Source organism: Amblyomma americanum, chromosome 1, assembly GCF_052857255.1.
Source record: "Amblyomma americanum isolate KBUSLIRL-KWMA chromosome 1, ASM5285725v1, whole genome shotgun sequence".
NCBI lineage: Eukaryota > Metazoa > Arthropoda > Arachnida > Ixodida > Ixodidae > Amblyomma > Amblyomma americanum.
Window position 1 is genome coordinate 229,155,546 of NC_135497.1, and position 25,437 is coordinate 229,180,982.

At 42.8% G+C, this 25,437-nt stretch overlaps 1 protein-coding gene across 3 annotated transcripts in view; it reads left to right on the top strand.

The window, feature by feature from the left end:
- The window catches only part of LOC144114739 (uncharacterized), a 58,023-nt gene that overhangs the window by 13,013 nt on the left and 19,573 nt on the right, over nucleotides 1–25,437 (top strand). For all 3 annotated transcript variants that reach the window (XM_077648671.1, XM_077648672.1, XM_077648670.1), the window contains exons 4-7: nucleotides 6,553–6,617; nucleotides 7,108–7,213; nucleotides 12,096–12,266; nucleotides 13,836–13,917. In XM_077648671.1, coding sequence (XP_077504797.1) covers nucleotides 7,189–7,213; nucleotides 12,096–12,266; nucleotides 13,836–13,917 — 278 coding nt within the window. In that variant the 5' untranslated portion in view covers nucleotides 6,553–6,617; nucleotides 7,108–7,188. The remainder of the gene's footprint in view (nucleotides 1–6,552; nucleotides 6,618–7,107; nucleotides 7,214–12,095; nucleotides 12,267–13,835; nucleotides 13,918–25,437) is intronic.

Below are 25,437 nucleotides of genomic sequence, written 5' to 3' on the forward strand. Positions count from 1 at the left end.
ATTCCTCAGTCTTCAGGAGTGGCGCGCCAAAACACAAAGTGTGGTGGACAAAATAATACATGGAAGCAAAAACACAACAAAATAGAGCTTGGGGTAAATTTTGCAGGTACCCAACACAAGAGAACCTCCTACATTTTAAAAAGGCAAGAGCTAGAGCTCTATACGTCGGTCGCAGTGCCGAGAAAGCCTCTTGCCAGAGTTGTGTTTCATCTTTGAACAGTCAAATCACATAAAAAAATCGTGGGAGCAGTTTCGAAAATTAAATGGCAACTTCTCACCTTTCGCAGTTCCTCTTCAGACCACACCTGGCACACAAACAAGCATAAGGGAACGGGCAAACATTTTTGGAGAACACTTCGCTGCAGTTTCTAGTTCATCTCACTATATGCAGCCATTTCTGAAACACAAAAATTTAGCCAAAAAACAAAAACTTCCAATAAGTGGAGGGGCAAAGGTGCAATACAACAATATAATTACCCTCTAAGAAATAAAGTACTGTCTTCCGGAGAAAAAAAACCGCACCAGGACCCAATCAAATACACTGTGAAATGGTTGCACATCTTTCTCAGCCTGCCATACAGGCACTCTTGAATTTCTTTAACAAAATATTCATAGAAGGAAAAATGCCTAAGGCGTGGAAAACAGCCGTGATAGTGCCTCTCCTGAAACCTGGAAAACCATCAACTTCCCCTTGTAGCTATAGATCAATAGCCCTTAGTCTGGCCAATAGTCTGGCCAAATCATTTGAAGGTGTCCGGAATATAAGGCTAACATTTGTCCTTCAATCCTACGAACTTCTTGATGTCCATCAATGCGGTTATGGAAAGGGGTGCTCAAAAACAGACCATTTAGTTCGCCTCGAAAACACAATAAGAGAATCTATTATATACAAACGGTACTTTCTTGCTGTTTTCTTCGATATGGAGAAAGCGTGATACAACCTGGAGATTTGGTATCCTCCGCGACCTAGGGGACCTAGGTATCCATGGTAGGATGTTGAACTGCCTGAATGACTTCCTTTCCGACCGCTCATATCAAGTACGCCTGGGATCAACCCTGTCCAGGAGTTTCGTCCAAGAGAACGGGGATCCTCAGGGGTGTATTTTAAGCGTGACATTGTTTATTATAAGAATGAATTATACAAGTAAAATAATCCCAAAGTTCATCCTAAATTCAGTGTACGTTGATGATCTTCAAATAACCTTCACATCCTCAAATGTAGCAGCATGCGAGAGACAAATACAGTTGACAATGAATAAACTAGTGACATGGGCAGATCAGAACGGTTTTCAGTTTTCCACACATAAAACTGTAGCCATCCTTTTCTCGCTGAAACGAGGCATACAAGCCATTCATACACCTAAACGCAACACAAATACCCGTCTAAAATGAGCACAAATTTCTATGCATAACCTTTGACAAAAAACTCACTTCCTGCCTCATATAAACACACTGAAAATGAAAGCCTCAGGATCCCTAAATATAATTAAAGTACTGTCACGTAAACATTGGGGTGCTGACAGGACTTGTCTTTTACAAATTTATCGCGCCGTGGTAAGCTTTGCCTTAGGTTACGGATGTATAGTTTATGGGTCAGCAAGAGCAATGGATCGAGTGCATAATTTAGGTTTACGTCTTTCCATAGGTTTACTTGTTTCCACAGGACATCACTCATAAACAGCCTATATGTAGAAACTAATGAACCATCGCTTACGGACAGTAGAACCATGCTTACATGCTTGTACATTCTAAAAATCCGTTCCCTGCAAAAACATCTGTGTTACCCTATAGCTACGAAGTGCCCATCTCGAATGCTCTTTAACAGCAAACTGCAAGCTACCAGGCCACTGCTCTTGCGATTTGAAGAGATGTGCCAGAATCTTGGTGTCCTAAACACATTACCTGGTATTGCGCAAAGACGAGACGCACTACCTCCATGGTACAATTTTCCTGCAATCTGCGATTTCACTTTTACACATTTCCGGAAGAAACAAACTCCACAACAACATATCATACAAGAATGTCTTGCACTGGAGGAAAAGTAGAGTACATTCAGAGCTTTTTATACAGATGGTTCAAAAACAGATGCTTACACAGGAAGCGCAGTGGTACAAGGGGATGAAATGGTAAGGCTTCTGCACTGTGCCTCCATTTTCAGCTGCCGAATGTTACGCGATCTCTGTAGCCGTACAAAAAATGGTGAACGAGAACCTTGCAAACAGTATTATATACACAGACTCGCTAAGTGTGCTTACAGCCCTTCACTCTATAGAAATGTAGTCACTCCTATACTTGGTGATACCATACACAACATAGTAGTAGCCACAGCTAAAGGACAAAACCAAAAACTCTGTTGGGTACCAAGCCATATTGGAATTAAAGGCGATGAAAGAGCAGACTTCTACGCTGCTCAAGCTCGTTATCAGGAAATAAAGAAAGTAAATATGCCTTTCAAAGATTGCATTAACTTAATTCAATGCAAAATAAGACAGAAATGGCAGTTCTTGTGGAACAGCGAAGTAAATAACAAATTACACAATGTAAAACCGCTTATATGTGAATGGATGTCCTGCACCCACCAGATATGTTCTGAGGAAGTGATTATTTGCCATCTTCATATAGGACACACGTACCTCACACAATTTCCTGCTGACAAAACGCGATAGACCTGTTTGCGAAGAGTGCGGAGACAAAGTTATGGTTACCCATATTTTATTCTCGTGTGCGAAACTGGAAGAAGTAAGGAAGAAGTACTTTACTCAATTTTATAACAAATACATTCCTTCTCATCCTATGCTGCTTTTAGGAGGTAATGGAATTGTGGATATGTCGTGTGTTTTTAGTTTTCTTAGAGAAACAGGATTTCTCGAGAGACCCTAAAATTTTTACTCACTGGTCTGTTGAATTTTTAATACACTTCAGCCACTTTCTCACCCGTGAGAAGAAGGCTGGGGCCATTATCTGATCAGTTGGGAGCCTCGAGATCCCTGCCAGGGTAAGGATGGCTGCTGAGGTTACCCAACACCCTTTAAAACTTTTAATAGTGCCAATTTCTAAAATTTTTTCCCTTTGTCATCACGGAGTAGTTCCAACTTTTTAAGCACTGTAAACCACCGAAGATCTTTTACATCTCTTTAAAACTACCCAGGAAATTCCTCCGTACCTCGAGCTTGGCGAATGATGGCCTTAGTAGCCTATGTGCCCGAAAACCGAACACAAGACAACACAACTTCCTAGTTTTGGTGCAGCTTGCATTGATACATTGAAGTCTTTGACGGGCACCTGACCAGGTTTGGATATTTGAAATAAACAAGCCCAGTGCGTAGATCGGCTCGTTATGTTCGTCTTTGCAAAATATTAGAGCCATGCGTACTCTGTAAAGCAGGGAAAACTGAAATCAAAGCCCATTCACACTCTCTTTTGACAAAGCCATCCTCCTCCTCATCCTTTATGCTGGCACCCAACGCTTTGCTGTGACATCATAGCCAACTGCATTTCATTGGTTCATCATCCTGGTTCGTAAGCGAATGATGGACATCTCATAGTCTGCGCCGCTAGTTCTGGTGCATGCACAAAAAATATATACATTTTAGTTCCTTCCCTGGCCCATTTACTTCTCTGCCTGGTCTGGGTACCGGTACTACTCTTCCCATTAGTCTCGTTCCGTCCTTCCTCTTTTACCATGAATGTGGACACAGTCTTGTCAGAAAGCTGCTTGAGCGTTTCCATGTTCCCACCCTCCATTACTGTGTTTCATGCATGCCATGGTGCTGGGAGGGGAAAAGCAAGAAAATGTACTTGGTGATGAGGGGCCACAACGTAGATGTCTGATGTATTCTGCGTCTTCCTCTGCAAATGTGGCTGATCGGGCTAATTGGTAATCCACGATAGCAGAGAGTACAACACAGCACAGCTTAAGATAAGGATGAAGATAAGGCGAGACACCACCGCACTGTCTTGTGCCATGATGAAGCGAGGGTTGAAAACCCCCTAGGAGGGCCATTGCGTGGTGGCACCCTGCACTTTGCACTGCAACAAGCTGCACTTTGTAAAGCCTGTCATGGGTGAATGGAAGACCTGTAGGCACGAGGAATGATTTATAGAAGTAATCTTATGTTGTCTCCGCATTGGACATACATAGTACACATTTCTTACTGATGAAGCACGACAAACCTCTCTATGAAAGATGTGGAAATGACCTCAAACTAACATATATTTTATTCTCTTGTTCAAAACTAGGAAAACTGAGAAAGAAGCACATTACTAAATTTTATAATGAACGCATTCCGTTACATCCAGCACTTGTTTTAGATGAAAATGCCATTGTTAACACATCTCGTGTTTCTAGCTTTTTAAAGGAACCAGGCGTTCTTGAGAAACTGTAAATTTTGATCCACTGCTTCACTTTATTATATGTATATGATGCACATCAGCCACTTTCTCATTCCTGAGAAGAAAAATGAGGTCTTTATTTTATTGGTTGGGAGCGTCAAGATCCTTGCACAGCCCAGGGCGGCTGCTGAGGTTACCCAGCCTTCTTTAAAACTTTTGCTATTAGCCATTTATAAAATTTCTTTCCTTCTCATTACTAGGTAGAAGGAACTAACTTTCTAGGCCATCTGCAGCACCATGTATTTTTACATATTAGTAAAAATCTGCAGGAAACAATTTTCCTTGATCTTGGCGCATGATAGCCTGTATGTGCCATTAAACCCAACATAACACAACATGTAACTTAAGTCTGCAGTGACGCTCTGCCTGCATTCAGGACTCCGCGCAGAATTCGTTCTTGGCAAAAAAAGTAGTCTGTTATTAAAACTTTTCTTGTTATGTAAGCAAGAATTTTGATGCCTCTGGCTGGTTTGACAGAGTCAGACATTAAAAACTGACAGATGATTACAGCAGCAGGTAATGCGAAATTTTTGCACAGCTCTTCACGTATTTTCACGCCATGGCTGGCAGGTGGCGTGTTACGCTGCTAACCCACCCTCCGGGGTCTTTCTGTACAAGCCGCCTACCGGTTGTCCATTCCTCTGCTCTTGTGGGCCTTGGCAGGTAGCGTTTTGCTGTGCTATTACCTGCAACCTCTCACTTGTCAGGTGACATGTTACGCGAACTACATCGACTAAGCCAACAATGCCGACGACTGTGATGTGGAAACTGGCACCTAAGAGCTGTGCTCTAAAAGCTGATTTCTTTTATTGTTATGATTAGCTAGCGGGGTATTACGGGACGCCATGGTCAGTGGCACAGTGTTGCCAACTGCTGTTTTTTTAAGTTGTATCTTACTGTAGTGACTCTATAGTCACGTTTGCATGAATGCGACAGATGTCAATCTCCACTCCACTTTTTGAGGGAAAGTGCGAAAACGTCGAGAAAGAGAGTAGAAGATGAGTCACACCTTTCCTTCTCAAAACCTCTTGAAGAACATAGTCAAGAGGCATTCTCATTCATGTAAAAGCAACTTAAGCAATTTTATAAAGGACATGACGACTGCCATGCCGCCTAGGCGGTGTCATGGCAGCAGAGTGGCAATCTGCCTTTTCTGAAAACATCAGAAGAGATTGAGAAAGCACGGTTAAGCTGTGCAAGAAACAGTGACTAGTTGCAAGAAAAAGAAAAATTAAAGCAACTGAAGTATTTAAAAAAATGCTATCTATTGCACTTAGTCCTATTCATAAAGTGCAATATATTGTCACGGGTAAACAAATGCTTCTGGAACAGACCAGAAAGGACGCGAAACCATAGAGTGGCAGGCGGCTTGGTGAAGTGAACGGCTGAGCGTCAGCTGCCCAGGTTCCATTCCAGCTTCCTCGCCTCGGCGAGACATGTGCTGGAGAACAGCACAGAGCGAAGACGAGGAATGCACTGTGTCAGTGTCAACTCCAGGCGATGTTGCCCAATTGTTTGGAGAGGCACAAAGATTTAACACAGCATGGCGCGTCTGTCTGCTCTGGCCTGACTTTCTTGGCCAATTTAAGTGATGAACTCCTGCTAGAACTGTGAGTTCCGCCTGTGCTGTTGTCATCATCGGGAAAGGTCTATAAGAATATGCCAGTATTTTTATACTTATCTTCAGCAGTAGAGTGTCCCTTTATTGAAAAAGTGAAATAAAGGATTTACATACCAGTGTGAATTTATTTCTTTTGCATGCCAATTTTCATGTGCTTTCTTTTCCATTTGTCACATCATGTATTTTTTTTTTTCAATGTAATCAACTAGGGCTTTTGTCAGTATGTGGCAGTGTACCTCTGTGTTACTTCATTCATTAGTCTAAATCCATACAATGACATTTCGGTACTGTGCATGGCTTATGCTCCTTGCCAGAAAACAAAGCACAGCTCGGAGTAATTTAGAAATTGCTTCTGCTTTGTTGTGAGGCAATTGTGTCATGGCAGATGATTCTTATTTCTGATTTTTATTTATAGCTCTGCTCCTTTTACTTCATGTTATCCAACATACTTTTACACAGCATTGTGTGATTCTTTTACTTGTGCAGTTCTCTGCTAGGTGTCCATATTGTTATGTGTGTTTCACTCTTTGTGTGAACAGATCAGCCAGTGTACATGGCCACTCCAGTAGATTCCCTCTTCTTTGCTCTGGCCCCCCTCTACAAGGTAATGTACTCTTCACAGACCACGTCTTGATTTCATGAAGGCTCGCATAATTCTTTAACAAACCTGCAGTGTGCAGCAGAGCCACTTGAGCATTTTTGGATCAGTGCAAAGGACGACAGAGGAAAATGCATACAGGCAACATGTGCTGGCTATCACCTAATGCCTCACTTTTGGAGGTGCATAAGGGAAGCTGAAAAAACACAAGAAAAAGAAGTAGTCATGTGAATTGTTAGGGAGGGTGTGCAATATTGCATGACTTTTTCCGGTGTTTTTTAAGCTTATATTGGGGGCTTTTGGAACAAAGCATCATTTGGTCGTCAACATTTGTGTTGTTTTCGTGCCATCTCGAGTCCCATCCTTTATACTTTTTTGACAATGAATTCATGCCAACTAGTTGAACTTTGTACACTTGTGCAAATCATTTGTGGAAATGTTTTATTGAATACATTCAGCTCAGAATCAAGACAATAAATTAGTTTCTTGTTGCTAGCACAATGGCTGGTTCTGACCACTCAAGGATATTGTGGAGGACTGCTTGTTGCTGAAAGTCATCCGTTCCTGTAGTGATCACATGCAGCACATTGCAGATGTTGAAGGTATGTCTACTTTTCATTATGGAAGCAATGTGGACTATGTGTGTACTTTTGTGTCTGAGTGCTTTACCATTGAAACAGTGTGTTTACATTGGTATGGGTTCTGTGGATAGGCTTAGGTGTGGAGCATGTCTGCGAACAATGCTCTTTGCCTTTGGCATTGAAAGCACACTATTGAAGGAACCTTAAAAGGAGCATGTCACATAACATGCTAGGAGGGTATTTACAGCAGGGGTGTTCCTTCCTCAATCCAGGTGAGAAACTATGCTGAACCCCCCTTTTCTTTTTACTTAAAATACTCCAAGAAAAGCTTGGTTTAAATTAGAATGCCCCTTCAACTGCCCCTTCCAAGATTGATCCATAAATCCATCCCTGTAATCTGTGTGTGTGGTCAGTGAGTACTGAGAATATCATTTCATTTGTGATCAGTGTCACAAAAGTTGCATACAACGTGGAAAAAAATTTACTGGGTGGATCAGTGGTTAGGGCACTTGGCTACTGAGCTGGAGTTCCCAAGTTTTAACCCGGCCGCGGCGGTTGTGTTTCGTTGCGGTATCAGTGCACATTAAAAATTCCCAGATAGTCCAAATTATTCCGGAGCCCTCCACTACGGCATCTGTTTCTTCCTTCCTTCTCTCACTCCCTCCTTTATCCCTTCCCTTACGGTGCGGTTCAGGTGTCCACCGTGATGTGAGACAGATACTGCACCATTTCCATTCCTGAGAAACCAATTTTCATTTTTTTTTCATTTTTACAATCAGATATCTGATGTGACAATTCTGCGCAAGCATTTGATTTACCCCCGATGACTACTTTCATGCTTTGACTCTGTTGAATGCTTTTACTCTAAGCTGCAGCTTCACACATGCGACAGAATTTATTGGGTGGTTGAGTGTGCAGAGGTGGGCAGTGCTTTTGGAGTGTGGTGCTTCTGGAGGGTAGTGGTGGGATGGGGAGCTGGGTCAAGGATGGTGGTGGGTGGATGGGAAGCCCTCTACCTACGGGAGTGTGGTGGGGAGGTGGCTGGTGGGTGGTGCTTCTAGAGGGCAGCTGGCTTTCCCACTGTCCTTGAATTTGATTTTTCTGTCACTTTTTCGTACCATTACTGCATGGGCTTCTCATGGGTGGAGGCCTTGTGGAGGGTTGAGGTGGGTGGGTTGGTGGTGGCTGGCACCTCTGGAGGGTGAAGGTGGGTGGGAGTGGGGTGAGGTGAGGAGGTGGATCAAGGATGGCAATGGGTGGATGAGAGGCAGGGATGTGAGTGGTACTTCTAGAGGGTGGAGGCCTCACTCTCCGAGGCTGCAGACAAATGTTGGCATTTTCACATTGTGACACTGTTACTGCTTTTGCACTAAAAGTATGTAATTGCTTATTATTTTTTTTTCACTAAGGCTTCTCAAATATGCATAACGATGAAAGGGGGTACATTAAAGTCGTGTGTAGATGGTAAGCTGAAGCTGTTGGCTTTTGTCTTGATGTCTTCTGTTGTAACAGGCAGTGTTCGTAAACTGCTGAATATACCTGTGTCTTTGAGGGGGTGAGGGGCCGGGTGAACACACTTCTGTGTTAATTTCTCACTGAGCTTGTAATCTGTTTTATTTTGCTTAGCAATATGTGAAAAGAAAACTAGATTCTCTTTGCTTAAACAAAAACATTATATTATCACCATTTATACAATGCTGTGGAATGAATGAACGTGCTGTATATCAGTAGGTTAACACCTAGCTGATACTCCCAAGCGCTGGTGCTGACCATCAGTAAATGAGAGTGGCATTGTCATGCCAAGGAACCATAGCATTTTTGTAGATTTATACAAAAACACTGGCTCCCGTCTTGGGTAATTTCTATATTCAGCGTGAATCACCTCATTGTGTTCCAAGCGTTGGAGAGGGGCATGGTCTTGTGGAAGGATTAAAAAATTAGCAGTAATACTTGACCTTCTTCTTAAGGTGGGGTGAGACTGTTTAATACAAAAAATCAATTTCTTGATTTTATTCTTTTTTTACAGTGCTTTTTCTTAGCGCTCAAATGACATATAACATCGGGATTTGTGACATTAAAAATATTCTTGTAGTGCATTGCTTCACAGAGTGCTGCAGAAAAATTGGTGGTACCGAAGGCAGTCACGGACAATTTTCACTAATTGCTTGTTTTATGCTAAATTTTTAATTTTAATGTCATATCATCAAAGCTCCCATGTCGCTGTGGCTAGAAAATCCTGATTGGTAGAGAAGGCAGTGTTGTAGAAAAGCAGTTTCGCTGAGAAGAAAAATGGTCAAGTGGAATCGAGCTGCTTGTCCTTTCGGTCAGTAGCTGGTACTGAAGGCAGTCACAGACAGTTTTCACTAATGCTTGTTTTATGCCAAATTTTTAATTTTAATGTCATATCATCAAAGCTCCCATGTCGGTGTGGCTAGAAAATCCTGATTGGTAGAGAAGGCAGTGTTGTAGAAAAGCAGTTTCGCTGAAAAAAAAAATGATCAAGTGGAATCGATCCGCTGTCCTTTCGGTCAGTAGCCGGGCATGCGACCTCTACACCACTGAGAAACATTTGTTCAGTGAGGTGAATGGAGGCCTTGTGCAAGCACCTTACACCACACAGTAGGCAAATTACATTACTTGAACAGTTAGTTAATTTGGATTACTAATTAGCATCACCAATTAATATGGACAATGATGTATAACAAAGCAGTCTGTGATGGCAACAAGTGTGTTGATGTTATCAAAAGGTTGTGCCAGAGGACCCCCACGTGACCGTGGGACCCTTTATTGCTAATGTGTCATACTCTTAAGGTGAATGACTTGTACAAGTTTTTTCATCATTTGGTTTTATAGCTGTCCAGTTGGAGTTAGTATGCATTCTTGATGCTAGCTGACATTTCTGGAGCTTTAGTTTACAGCTACACAAAATGAAAACTAGTCACTGAAGCAAATGATTTGGGCCCGGTGCCCATAACCAACATTTGCGAGTGCAAAGACTGCAGGCAGCCATTCATGAGGCAGTTTTGGGTTTTAATGATAGAAATGCATGAAAGAAGCAATGTTTAAGCAGTTGGATGCCATTCCTGGACTGCTGTGCACGTCTACCTTGGCATATTCAGATGCACAACATATCCCAAAAAGCTACTCGAGACTTCAGGATTTAGGGAAGCAGCACGGCAAAGACATGATTCATAAGCAGGATTTATGCACCCCAAGCTGGATGTGTTTAACAGTTGACACTACTCGGCCCATCATGCCCATTGTTTACCATTTTCTCGCACAAGGCAAAGTGTACTTGATAAGTCTGTAGATAGGAGTGGATGTGAATGTATGTGTCAGTTAGAGTGGACATGAGTGTGGGTTTGAGTGAGCGGATGCCAGCATGAGTGGACATGAGTGTGAGTAGATGCTAGTTTTAGTGAGTGGATGCAAGTGTGTATAGGCATGAATGTGAATGGACACATGTGAGTGGATATATGAATGGACTTGAGTGTGAGGGAGTGGATGTTAGTGTGAGAGGTAAGTTTTCGACTGGATGGCATTAAGGGTTTGGTAAGCTGATGGTAGGGCGTGATGACGTCTTGCAGGTTCATTGCTGCTAAATTGTATTATTGAAGGAAAACTTTTCTGAGAGGTGAACTATTAAACAACTGACTGAATCTCAGAGAAAGCTGACGAAATCAGCCCCAGATCCTGCCAAAACCATTTCTCTTAATGTCATTGTTCCGGTCCTCAGTAGAACCACAGCCTGTTACCTCGGTTTTATCTTATGTGGGTTGGAACTCAGGCAGTAAATGATTATGGAAAACACTTCCACGCAACCTGTATGGTACTACGATTTCTTCTCACCACTGTTGTGATCCTAATGATTTCTCTTACCCAAGAGACACAGCCTCAATATTTGGAAAAACACTCTTATTTTCCATGTGGCCAAAATATTTGGTCACCACGTGCTGCATCCATTGTGTTTATGCAGACTGGCAGACACACCGTCCTTGAGGCAAACTTATTGTAGACGCTTAAGATGCCATCAGCCTCAGTTGCTAGACTTTCTTGCAGAGAAGCTATCCTAGCTTATGCTATCACTGATAAAAAGCTCTCACGGTCTCAGCAGCAAGCATGGGAAGTACATGTACGTAAAATGGCTTCATGCCATGAAAGATATGCGACTAGCAACCTTCTTCGAGTGGCCACACTACGAAATTTGGCCAAAGAGCCCAACACAGCCCTGATTGGCTCATTATATTGCATCTGGTGGGGGAGTTCTGAAGAATAAACACTAGGCAATGCTAAGTGAGAAGAGTTGGAACAAAAGCCACCTTGCCCACACAGAAGCATTGTTATCAGAAAAGAAATCAAAAAGGGCATTGCCCGCCCAAAAACGTGTGGAAAACTTCACCCATGCTGACATCCACTCACAGCTGTGAGTGAATGTGAGCATGAGTAAGTAGGTGGATGAGGAAAAAAGTTTGTGAGTGAATTTGAATGAAGGAATTTCCTTGGTGGGCAATGCTATGGGGTAGCCAAAAGTTGCATTGCAGATTACCCAGCCTGTACAACACAAGTGCTAATAGCCCATGGTCATGCAGACCTATGTGTAGAGGTTATAAAATGTTAGCATTAGTTTGGGGTGTCCACAAGGTCATGTGTCAGTGTGCAAGGCTACAGACTCATTCTGCACCGCTGTGGGATGGTACCATTGCATGGTTGTGGCACGATGTTTCATTTATAAGAATTCTGCCTTGGTTGCTCTTAGACTTTAGCTGTCCATGTGGGTTGGCTGTTGGTCACACATGGTGCACTTTTTGTAGCTGGTCACAAGCTTTCCTCAGAACAACCCTTCTTGCCCTTGATGTATGCAGACCCATTTGTTTCATTCATCCCTTTCTGTGCATATTGCCAGGACATGGCGAGGACCAAGTGTACCGCTACAATGAGTCTAAGTGCCTTGCATGGCTTACCAAGAAAGTGAAGGCTGTGGCTGCCAGGTTACAGTCGATTGGCATTCCTCCCCCAGCAGTGTGCTCCAGTGCTGCCAGTGCCGGCTGCAGTGGTGGTAGCCAGCCCACGAGTGGTGAGACTTCTTATTTCCCACGCTCTTGTTTCCTAGTTAAGGAAGCTATATGATGTCGTTCACCACTCGGGCCACCCATGATTATCTGTCCTGATGGTGCGCTGTAGGGCATCTCTGTAACTTCAGTGACTCAGCTGTATTAAATTCTCAGAGGCAGTGTTCTGCTGGTCCTTCAGAAGCACTTGTAATGAAAATACCGCTCACTTGTGGGTGTCTTGTCCTGTCATTTTATTGGCGAAGTCGTGCCTTTACAATGCTTACAGAAAAGAAGCTTGCACCACACAGCTCAGCTTTTCAAACATTGCGCCATTTCCTTTCCCCAAAAACCAATTATTATTATTATTATTATTATTATTCACTCAGCTGACTTTGAGTGCGGTGCCCTTGTGTATTGCCAATGATGCACACTTGTGAGCAAGAGTAAGAAACTTCCTCTCCCATTTCAAAAAGAATGTATGCAATGAGCATGCTGTTTGTGTTTTTTGTTTTGAATACCTTTTGCTTGTTGACTTTTTATTGCCTAAAAAGAAATAGAGGACTCCCAGTTTTTTTGCTTTTGCTGTCTTCCATATGGTGAAGAAGCGACAGTGATAGCTGTACCATGCCTTCAAGACCGCTTGCTCTCAAACTTATTGGAACTATGGGACTGCAATGGCACATTCCTGAGAGCACCCGATCCCTGTACAACTTAAAATTGTTATGGTGCAGGCTTCTTTGGGTTACAACCACTGATGGCACATTATGGAGTGTAGGGCCATGTGAGACAGGGTGGCGTTGCAGGCAGTAAAATGTCCCAGGTGGCCCAGGCCCACCTAGAAAATTTAATTACCAACCAGTGGGCAAATGCAAGAGCTTTCAATTATATTACATATGTACAGGTGTGGACACTATAGTAAACTAAGCACACCACTCCATTCTAATTGCAAGCATTCTCTATCAGACGTGAATAAATATTATTTGTCTATGAGAAAGCGCACTAGCGCCCACTACCTGCCTGCACATACCACAGCTGCCAGTTTCAATTAGGCAATGTGTGAAAAATGTTATAAGGCAGTAGTGTGTGCTGTTTAATATTGTGTGTGGCTGTACAGTGACATTGCCACTGCCGTTCGCTATGTACAAAGAGCCATATGCAGTTCTCATTTGTAAAATAATATATATACTTTTCAGCCGTGTCATGTTTTGGACATAAAGCTTAAAAAGGGTATGTGTTCATTACCTTTGCTACTTCATAAGACTCTAGATACAAAAACCCAGCAAATAAGGTCTTTTGATTGTCGGTTTCCATTTAGTTTGTCATTTCAGAATCTGGAAATAGCATGTACATATTGAGTTACTCCAAGGGTGGAGATATGCAGTTCTCCCTTTCGATCATTTTCTTTTTAATTTGCCTTTACAGTTTGCTTTATTATAATGTAGTTAATTTTTAACAACATTAAGCCAGACTTTCAATAAAGCAGTGAGGATGTAGTAGTGGAGTTGTTAGGTCACTTTGTGTTCAATAGCACTAAAATTTTGGCTGCATGAGAGAGAGTTATTTACTACCTTTCATTTCTGCATCTGTTTTAGAGGACTTTATGGTTGCTGCACATGCTACTGTGGCTAGGTACATTCCACCAATGTTAGCCACAGTGCTGAACTCATCACTAGGGTATGTGATTCTTACTGCAAGCAGTGCAAATATATATTGGCATGCTAAGATGTTTTGAGACTTGCAAAATGCAGCAGTTGTGCTGGCAACGCAAATGCATTGTGCCTATTAAGGCATGCTTCCATTTGAGGGTAGATGTTGGGTTTTGAAGTGACCAGTAATTGATTTTTAACCATGAGATGCATTCAGGTGCTTGCATTTTTCCGGACACGTATTTTACAAAACAGAAGCACACTAGAGCAAGACTGAAGATCTCTTTGTCATCAAAGATGTCAAAAGCTGTCATGAAGAAGGTTCCGAGTTGTGGTATTTAACCAGCCAGTTGAGGTACAGAGGAGGATAGCTACAATAGCTACAGCAGTCGCTTCTCCCTGACCTAGTTGACTTAGGTATTCGTGGTAGGATACTGAACTGGTTGAAAGATTTCTTGTCCAGCCGTTCATTTCGTGTATGCCTGGATTCAGTGTTTCCAAGGGACTTCATTCAAGAAAATGGAGTACCTCTTGGGTGCGTTTAAGCACTGCACTATTTGTTATGAAAATGAATTTCATATGCAGAATAATTCCAAGGTTTATTGCGTGCACATCCTCCAGCTTATCAACCTTGTGAGAGACAGATACAGCTAGCATTAAACAGACTAGCGATTTGGGCTGACAGAAATGGGTTTAAGGTCTGCCCCCCCAAAAAACAGTAGCGGTTCTTTTCTCGCTCAAAAGAAAATTGCAGAATGACCCCACCCTGCACTCGAATGAAACCATACTACCAGTAAAACAAGGGCATAAATTTTTAGGAATAACATTTGACAAAGCTCATGTCCTTGCTTCACATAAACACGCTAAAGAAAAAAAAGCCTCGCAATCTTTAGACATACTCAAAATGCTCTCAAGGGAGCATTGGTGGTCTCATAGAGCATGTCTTTTGCACATTTATCGCTCTTTGGTACATTCCTCCTATGGGTGTGTTGTGTATGGCTCAGCGAGACCGTCATACCTAAAAAAATAAGATCCTGTACACAACTCAGCCCTGCGTCTCTCATGCGGTGCATACAGGACATCCCCCATGGTTGTACTCTGCGCAGAAACAAATGAACCCTCACTTGAAATTAGAAGAACTGCTCTAACGTGTGCATATGTCCTTAAAGTAAGATCGCTACCAAAACACATCTGCTATCTGGTTGTAACAGAATGTCCTTCTAGAATAATTTTCAACAACAAACCTCAAGCTACCAGGTCATTGGTCTTGCAGTTCGAAGAGATGTGCCAGAATCTCTGTATTCAGAACACACTGCGTGACATTGCTCAAATGCCCAAAGACGAGATCCACTACCTCCGTGGTACAGTTTTCTTGTAATCTGTGATTTCACACTTAAACAGTTCCGTAAAAAGCAAACTCCACAACAACATATTATACAAGAATTCCTTGCACTCGAAGAAAAATACAGTAGCTTTTTGGACTTCTATACTGATGGTTCAAACAGGGGTGTTTATGTAGGAAGTGCAGTAGTACGAGTAAAATGGGAAGATACTGTAAGACTTCCACAGTGTGCATCTGTTTTCACTGCTGAATGTTACGCTGTCTGTGTAGCCGTAGAAAAAATAGTAAATGAGAGCCTTGCAAATAGTATCATTTATGGAGACTTCCTAAGCATACTTACAGCTCTTCACTCTAGAAATGCAATCACTGCGCTACTTGGTGGCATCATACACAACATAACAGCCGTAGCCTAAGGACAAAACATAAAACTGTGCTGGGTCCCGAGTCATGATGGAATAAAAGGGGGTGAGAGACCAGGCTTCTGCGCTGCTCAAGCAAATGGCAAGTGAATAAAAAAAGTAAAGGTGTCCTTTAAAGATTGCATGAACCTAGTACATCAGAAATTAAGGAAAAAAATGGCAGTCCACTTGTAACACCGAAGTAAATAACAAACTACACTTGTTAAAGCCAGTTTTAGGTGAATGGAAGTCATGCACCCATTAGGAACATTTCAAGGAAGTGATTCTGTGCCGTCTTCGTATAGGCCACACATACCTCACACATAACTTCATCCTGACAGAACAAGACAAACCTACATGTGAACTCCGTGGAGAAGTGGTAACTACAAACCTCATTTTATATTCATGCACTTAGCTCAGACAACTAAGACAAAAGCATTCCCCACAACTTAATAATGAACACATCCCATTGCACCCTAGGTTACTCCTGGGAGAAAAAAGCACTTTTTGAAATTTCTAACGTTTTTACATTCCTAAGGAAGCAAAGCTGTTAAAGGAATTGTGAGATGTTATATCATTTTAGGTCTCTCAATACAAACACACAAACCTGGCGTTTGGTGCATGATGGCCTTAGTTGCCTATGTGCTATTAAGACCCAACACAACACAACAACAAAACCTAGCAATAGCAATATGAAAATTATGGACTCATAATTAGGTGTTGGACTCTGGTTTAAACTGAAAAACACTGATAAAAGTATGGCAGTTTTTTTTTTAAACTCAATTTTAGCTGAAAAATGCCAGTATTTCTGGCGTGCATGTCACAGATGGCTGGCTATTTAGTACTAGTTACATTACTAGATCCCAGAAGGAAATGAAGAAAGTGCTGGAACAGGGAACTTACTGATATAACGCTTTTTTTTGGAACTTATTACAGTGGTTTTGAGTGCAGTTCTTAATACGACCATTTGTATGTTAATGACTACTATATGAGATTGTCGTTCTAAAGAAACAAAGGCCAATATAAAACTCTGCGTCATTTTTCACTGCACGTGGACATGATATATTTGACTGGGAAAAAAAAACATTTTCGTAGAAAATAACTTGCCAAAAAACAACGAAAGTTGCATTCCAAAATAAATAAATACCAGAAAGGCCCGCTGAATTAAAAAAAAAGGAGCGAAGTCTAAACCCTGCACATGCAGTTTCTTTTCATGACGCTTGGTGTACAGTGAACTGTCCACTGCTATGAATTTCCTGTTTACGCCTACTCTCAGTGGCAAAATGAACGGTTATTTTGTGACCAGTGATAAAGTGTTAAAGGGTTGGATTCATGCCTGCTGGAGGGTTTGACCACTGTACTGTTTGAACAGTCTCCGTTTTGCAGGCCTTTGCTTCTTAGTGATGCAGCGCTGTGCTTCTTATGTCCTTCACTGAATATCCAGATTTGTAGCATTCGCTTCTTAAGCAACGAGTGGAAGGATGGGGCATTGTACTCTCAATTTTCGGTGAAGGTAGAGGTTTTAGATCTTTTTTTTCAGCAGAGCGGTGCTCTCTTTTCATGTCTTCACACAATCTCAAAAGACGGCACGAACTACTGGATTGCAAATCACAGTGCTTAATTTACTTAAAAATGCAGCCTGAAATCAATATACATAACACTAACAGTTTGGTTTAATGAGGCCTTTGCTGTTTCCCATTTGTTGCAAGAGTCATTCAAGCTGCTAGTGAGAGCAGAATTTTTACACTTGGGGAGCACTTTCGCTTGATGTTGTTTGTAGGCCCATTTGAACAACTAGCAGAGCTTATTTCAGACTCGCTAAAGTTTAAGGGGAGCTCTTTCATGGAAAGTACTGCAAGGTAGCTATAAGTAAGCATTTCATGCTTTTGGTAATTACTAATGACTTACCAGTATTACTTAACTGCTGGTTGTGGCCACCACTGTCAGTGCTAAGTTTGTGTCTTTCTATAGCTAGAGCTTTTGATGGTGCAAAGTCATTGAAGACTATAATTACAGTGGCGCTTTCAGTAGAAAACCCACAGTGGCACTTGAAATGTATGTTGATGTATTGCAGCCTGGATACAAGACCAGGCACCACCGTCGAGGAGGAAAAGCAAAAAACACCAAGCTTGCCACAGCCTAAGGTATAGCTCAAACTTAAAAAGTTAACACAGAAGAACTTTTTAGAATTTTTATTGCAATGAAGCTTTGCTGTACCTGAGTTTCAACATTTCACTTGGTATCCAAAACGTGTTGTTATCAGTTTCTTAGATTGAAAGCTTGTTAATTTGAATTTGAAGGGACCTGGAAAAATGTTTGCATTATCCGAAGTTCTAATTATCGAATGACCTTGCAAAAAACTGACAGGAACTGTTTGCATCATGGCAGATTTATTTGCTGAAATATAGTGGGCAATGTTCACCAGCTTTTGAGATGAGAACAGCACTACGATGAATATTTTTCACATTTCCATCAACACCCCGCAGGGGGGCGCCTGCAGCTTGCAGGCGTCGCGACGGTGATTGGCGACACCGCGGGTTCCCGAGCATCCGCAGGGACATCCCCGCAAGGGGATGATGGTGAACTGTGCATCACCACGGACCCGAGCACCCACGCTTCGCCGTGCGTGGCATCGCCGTGTCCGGGGAAAAGGGGATCCTGGTGGTTGAGCCGATGCTGAGCGTTTGGACCTTTAAGGCCCCTCGGCGGAAGCAACACACCACTTTGGCCCCAGCTTCACGTAGACGGCACCTTCGGCCTGACCCGACCGGGGGAAATCGGCAGTCGCCTTTTCCTATCCTCCACTCTGTCTTTCACTTTCCTATCTCTTTCTCACAACTCTCCTATCTCCTACTCACTTCTTAGATTTTTCACTTTTCATAGGCGGCAAGGGTTAACCTTGTGTGGCCAACCACCCTGAGTTGTGTCGGATTTGGTTATAGTTGAGGTGTACAGCTGGCGTGGGCAGGACTTGCGTTCAAGTTCCTGTCCCGTCCCCTTGTTGGACTCCATGGTGGGTGGCTGGCACCATGACTGAAAAACTTCATTTTTTATGGCTCCCCCCCTTTCAAAACCCGATCGCTCTCTCAAGATCAAGAGAGGGCGGAACGAAGCAGCAGACTTTTTTTCAAAAAAGAAACCGACATTGACATTCACCAAGTTCTATGTAATCCACAGCGAAAGTAATGAAAAACAAGCAAGAATAATTTCTCCGTTCCTTGTGTCTAAATGCCTAACAGATACCCTGGGCCCTGGCTACAAGGTGTCTAAAATGGCCAGCGGAGACTTATTGTTAGAACTCCTTGACAACACCCAGAACTCGAAAATCGCAAACATTGTATCCATCGGAGAAATCCCAGTTTCCATAACAGCGCACCGATCCCTAAACTCAGTCCGTGGTGTCATCTCTGAAAACGACTTCATACACCTAACCGAGAAAGAATTGCTGGAAGGCCTGTCTGACCAAAATGTCACAGATGTGTACAGAATCAAAATCCGGAAAGACAATAAAGAAATAGAGACAAAACACTTGGTTCTAACATTCAATACAAGTACATTACCAGAAACCATCGATGTAGGATACTTAAAAGTAAATGTCAAGCACTACATTCCAAACCCACGAAGATGCTTCAACTGCCAAAGGTTTGGCCACGGCTCACAGAGCTGCCGCGGGCGCAAAACGTGCGCAAAATGTGCTTCCAAGGATCACGTTTCTGAGGAATGTGACGCAGCCCTGCGCTGCGCTAACTGCGAAGGAGAACATGCTGCATACTCCAGGGCCTGTCCGTCCTGGAAGAAGGAAAAAGAGATTATCACGATAAAAACCAAGGAAAACATTTCATTTAGAGAAGCAAGAAGGTGATTTGCCGTTACCAACCAGTTCTCCTTCACAGCAAAATCCAGCTTTGCTGATGTGGTGTGCAGGGGCGGTGCACCACACAGCACCCCGGTCGCTGCCGAGGCCACTTCCATCGAGCCAATGGCAGGACCATTCACGCCCCAGGCAGGGTCAGCGAAAGCTGCCCTGCCAGTGTCAAAGCAGGGAGCGCCGGTCCATGCGTCGGCATCCCGCAGGACTTCCCCCTACCGGGGGAGGACTGAAACCCACAAACCCGCGGCTTCCCCGCTGTCCTCCAGCGCCTCTCGTGAGGCGATGGATATAACTGCCACTCCGCCTCCACTACAGAGGCGGAACAGCTCTCTTGAGCGGAAAAAAGACAGGCCCCTAATAACGGGCCCACTACTAAAGTAAATCCCCTTTCATTTCCTCTCAAAAACATAAACATGGCTTTTTTAATCCATTGGAATTGTAGAGGACTTATGCGGAATTACAGCGATATAACACATATTTTAGGGTCAATGTTACCCACAGCTTTATGTCTTCAGGAGACCAATCTTGGTCCACAACATGTACATATCCTGAAACATTATAAAACTTTTAGACGCGATCGAGAGCAGGCAAATCGGCTATCGGGAGGCGTCGCGATAGTCGTTCAAAGCGGTGTCCCTGCTCAAGAAATTAAACTCAAAACAAAACTTGAGGCGGTTGCAGTCAGTATCGTAAGCTACAAAACACTAACGATCTGTTCCGTATACATTCCTCCACATTTTACGTTAACACTCCATGATCTACAGCAACTGATCAGAGAACTTCCGGAGCCATATCTGTTACTTGGGGATTTTAATGCTCACTCCTCCCTGTGGGGAAGCGAACGCTGTGACGCTAGAGGTCAAATAATCGAAGATTTTATCCTGACGAATAATGTATGTCTTTTAAATACGAAAAAGGCCACATACTGTTCCCCAACGTCTGGGAAAATGAGCAGTTTAGACTTGTCTTTTTGTTCACCTTCTGTTTTTAGTGATTTTAAGTGGGACGTTTTAGACAACCCGTTTGGGAGTGATCACCTACCAGTTTTTATAAGCCTATCATCCTCACCTGCAGTCATCCCGACCAAACCACGGCGATGGAAGCTACATCTAGCTGATTGGGCGTTGTTTAGAGAAAAGGCCCGATTAGAGGACATTTACTCAGAAACACTTAGCATAGATGAAATTAATGAAATTCTTACAAAGCGTTTCATCGATGCTGCATGGCTAGCTATTCCCCTGTCCACAGGCGTGGTGCGCCAGAACCACAAGGTATGGTGGACGCGAGAATGTTGGGAAGCCAAAAAACAACAAAATAAGGCCTGGGGTGTATTTCGTAGGTATCCTACTCACGAAAATCTAATAACTTTCAAAAAGGCAAAAGCTAAAGCCCGATATATACGGCGGAACGCGGAAAAAATGTCTTGGCAAAATTATGTGTCTTCAATAAACAGCTCGCTAACATAAAAAAAACTGTGGGAGCAGGTCAGAAAAGTAAATGGCAGCTATTCCCTATTCACCCTTCCTCTGCTGACGGATCCTGGTATTCAGACAAGTAATAAAGAACAAGCAGACATTTTGGGGCAACATTTTTTTATAGTTTCTAGTTCTTCCCACTATACACAGTCATTCTTAAAATACAAAAACACAACCGAAAAACAAAGTCTCCCTACGGCAGGCAGCACAAACGAGCCTTACAATAATTTGATTACACTTCAAGAAATACAGAGAGTACTGTCTATAGGTAAACAAACTGCACCAGGTCCCGACGAAATTCATTATGAAATGCTATCCCATCTATCTGAGCAATCTGTAGAAGTTCTGTTAAAATTTTTTAACAAAATATGGGTAGTAGGGAAAATACCAGCTGCTTGGAAAAAAGCCATTATTGTTCCATTTCTAAAACCAGGAAAGCCACCTACCTCCCCTAACAGTTACAGGCCTATAACCCTCACAAGCTGTCTTGCCAAATCTTTTGAGAGTGTTATAAATATTAGATTAATGTTTATTTTAGAATCCCGAGAGCTTCTTGATGTCCACCAATGTGGTTTTAAAAAAACATGTTCCACAGTCGACCATTTAATCCGCCTGGAAAACACAATTCGAGAGGCCTTTATACACAGACAACACTGCCTTTCAGTTTTTTTCGATATGGAGAAGGCATATGACACGACCTGGAGGTTCGGGATTCTTCGCGACCTGGCAGAGCTTGGTATCCGCGGGAGGATGCTGAAATATTTGAGCGACTTTTTATCCAACCGTTCTTTCCAAGTTCGTCTCGGCGCAACCCTCTCAAATAATTTTACTCAGGAAAACGGCGTTCCTCAGGGATGCATTTTAAGTACTACATTGTTCATAGTAAAAATGAATTCTTTAACCAGTATAATTCCACAGTCCATTATGTACTCGGTCTACGTTGATGACCTTCAAATTGCATGCACATCTTCTAGCCTGGCAACTTGTGAGAGACAACTACAACTCACAATAAACAAATTAGTTCTTCGGGCAGACAGAAATGGATTTAGGTTTTCTGCACAGAAAACTGTTGCGGTTCTTTTCTCGCTGCAGAGAGGACTGCAGATTGATCCCACCCTCCACTTGAACGACACCACACTTCCAGTAAAACAAGAACACAAATTTTTAGGCTTAACTTTTGACAAAAAGTTAACGTTTCTACCACATATAAACACCCTAAAAAAGAAAGCCACCCAATCCCTGAATATACTCAAAGTTCTCTCTCGGAAGTGTTGGGAATCCGATAGGAGGTGCCTATTGCACATCTATCGCTCTCTAGTACGCTCTTCGTTATACTATGGATCCATAGTGTATGGGTCTGCGAGGCCATCATACCTTAAAAAGCTAGATCCAGTACAAAACCTGGGGTTGCGCCTTTCAACTGGTGCTTACAGAACATCACCTATAAATAGCCTTCACGTAGAAACAAATGAACCGACCCTCACCAACAGGAGAACAATGCTTACCTGTGCATACGTACTGAAAATAAGGTCGCTACCGAAACATCTTTGTTACACCATAGTTACAAAATGCCCATCCAGAACACTGTTCACCAACAAACCTCAAGCTGTAAAACCATTGCTCCTCCGCTTTGAAGAAATATGCCAAGAAATAAACATACTAGATGCACTTCCTGATGTTGCCCAGAGACCCGATAGATTGCCACCTTGGTACTTGTTTCCTGGTGTATGCGATTTCGCACTGACACACATTCAAAAAAGACATACCCCACTGGAATATATACAGCAAGAGTTTCTTGGAGTAAGTGAAAAATACAAGAATTGCACAGATTTCTACACAGATGGATCTAAGACAGCACTCTATGTAGGGAGCGCGATAGTGCAAGGGAAATGGGAAAAAGTAGTCAGGCTGCCTCAGTGCGCTTCAATCTTTACAGCAGAATGCTACGCCATTGCTCTAGCTGTAGAACAAATATTGAAGAAAAACATACAGAACAGTGTTATCTACAGTGACTCCCTCAGCGTAATTACAGCAATAAACCCCAGAAATGCAACTGAACCCTTAATAGGAAACATAATACATAATGTAATACGAGCTGATTCACAAGGACATACAATAAAGTTTTGCTGGGTTCCCAGTCACGTGGGCATCAGCGGAAATGAGAGGGCTGATGCAAGCGCCGCACTTGCCCTTAACGCAGAAATAAAACCAGTAAACATACCGCATAAGGACTGCATCAAGTCAGTCCAGAATAAATTGAGAGAAAAATGGCAGGCCTCTTGGGACAACGAGGTTAACAACAAGCTGCACTTTGTAAAACCTGTCCTGGGTGAATGGAAGACCTGTAGGCACCAGGAACAATTTATTGAAGTAATTTTATGTCGTCTCCGCATTGGACATACACACATTACACATAATTTCTTACTAACGAAACAAGACAAACCTTGTTGTGAAAGATGTGGAGACGAACTAACAATAGACCATATTTTATTCTCTTGTGCAAAACTCGAAAAACTAAGAAATAAGCACTTTACGAAGTTTTATAATGAATACATTCCTTTACACCCAGCGCTGCTTTTAGGCGAAAATGCCATTGTTAACATATCTTCCGTTTTTAGCTTTTTAAAAGAAGCAGATGTTCTTCAGAAACTGTAAACTTTGATTCACAGCTTTGCTTTAAAATAAGATGCATTTCAGCCATTTTCTCATTCCATGAGAAGAGGGCTGAGGTGGTTATTTGAATGGTTGGGAGCTTCAGGATCCTTGCCCAGCCAAGGATGGCTACTGAGGTTATCTGACCTTCTTGAAAGCGTTTATTTTTAGCCATTTATAAAATTTCTTCTTTCTCTTATTACTACCAGAACGAAATAGCAATTTAAGTCCTCTACACAACCATGTTTCCTCCCACCTACAGAAACGTGTTCATATACCTTGAGCCTGGCGCATGATAGCCTTAGCTGCTTATGTGCCATTAAACCCAACACAACACAACACACAACATTTCCATCAACACCTTATTGTGCGCACTGTGCACGTCGAAGCAGAACGGCTCCAAAATGGTAACGGCCTCCCTGACGTCCTTCACGGTACTGTGCGGTAGCAGTGGAGCCCTTTCACAGAGGCTTCATTCACGGCCACTTGGATTGGATGTGCAGCTGTGCTTAGCTGGCTGTAACAACAGCGAATGACACGTGATGAGCACGTAGTTTCAGCGCAACTTTCCTTCCACCATGGCGAAACCATGGCGCAATGGAAGAACCATGGTGATGGAAGCAAGGGAAACCCGCAGCTGCGCCAATCAGCGTCCAAAACGGCGCTCAGCTGGTCTTGATTGGCTGTCCAATTCGCGGCTGATAGCCGCTGTTGCCGCAGACTCGCGCTAAGCTCGGAAAAGCGAAACCGAAACTACGTGGTCGCACAAGTCTCGGAGATGGAGCTAACGGGGCCGTACGTTTTTCATTAGTCCTGCCGTTGCACGCACGTTAGAAGTGCACATTCGACACTGCAGCATGTAATTCAGGTTTGAGTTGGGCTGTTTTTACGACTGCTTGCCGTGCTGGTCATTCCTAGACGTGGCCATCCTTCGGCAGCCCGTTCGAATTAACCGGTGCGAGACCAATATCGTCCCAATTAGCGAGCGTCCAACGACATAGACTTACAAGGGCGTTAGCTAGGACTGCACCGACAGTTCGAATTGTCTGCATTTCCGAATTCGAATTTACGAGCTTTTACTGTATTTGCTATGGAAGTCTAACCAGAGTGCTCTGAAAAACATGCGGCCATTTTTATGATGTTCGAGATAGTTGCCGGCGTTTTAGGTGGTTTATTTCAACTGCTGTCCTTCATCTTTGAATTGAGGGCAACAAAAAATGACTGGCATTCCCAACTTGATGACCACTGAGTGCACTGCTGCTATATCGCTGCTCCCATAGTTGTTTTCCGTTTGTGGGTGCATGTTTGCCCAAAAAACATTTTCAATTCTGAACCAGCCTGATTGTGTGCCATTTATGACCCTGCTTGTTTTACACCTACTGTGACATTATTAATTGCCACCGTAGTGGCTCAGTGGTTGTGGTGCTCGGCTGCTGACTCGAAAGGCGCAAGATCGATCCCGACTGCGGCAGTTGTGTTTCGATGGAGTTGAAATTTTAGAGCACTGTGCGGTTTCGGTGCACATTAAAGAACCCCAGGTGGTCTAAATTCTCTGGAGCTTACCACTATGGCGTCCTGCACAGCCTGAATTGCTTTGGTATGTTAAGCCCCATAAACTAAACCAAACATTATTAATTGCTGGCTGATTCCAGGATGCCTACTCGCTTATCTTTTCTCTGGTGCATTTTCCTCATCAAGACAGATAACATTGTTCAGGCTAATTAAAAAATAATTTAGGACTACTGAGAATTGACTGGAGTGACGAGGTGAAGAAATTTTTGGGAAGAATGGGGTTGTGGGTTGTGTAAGA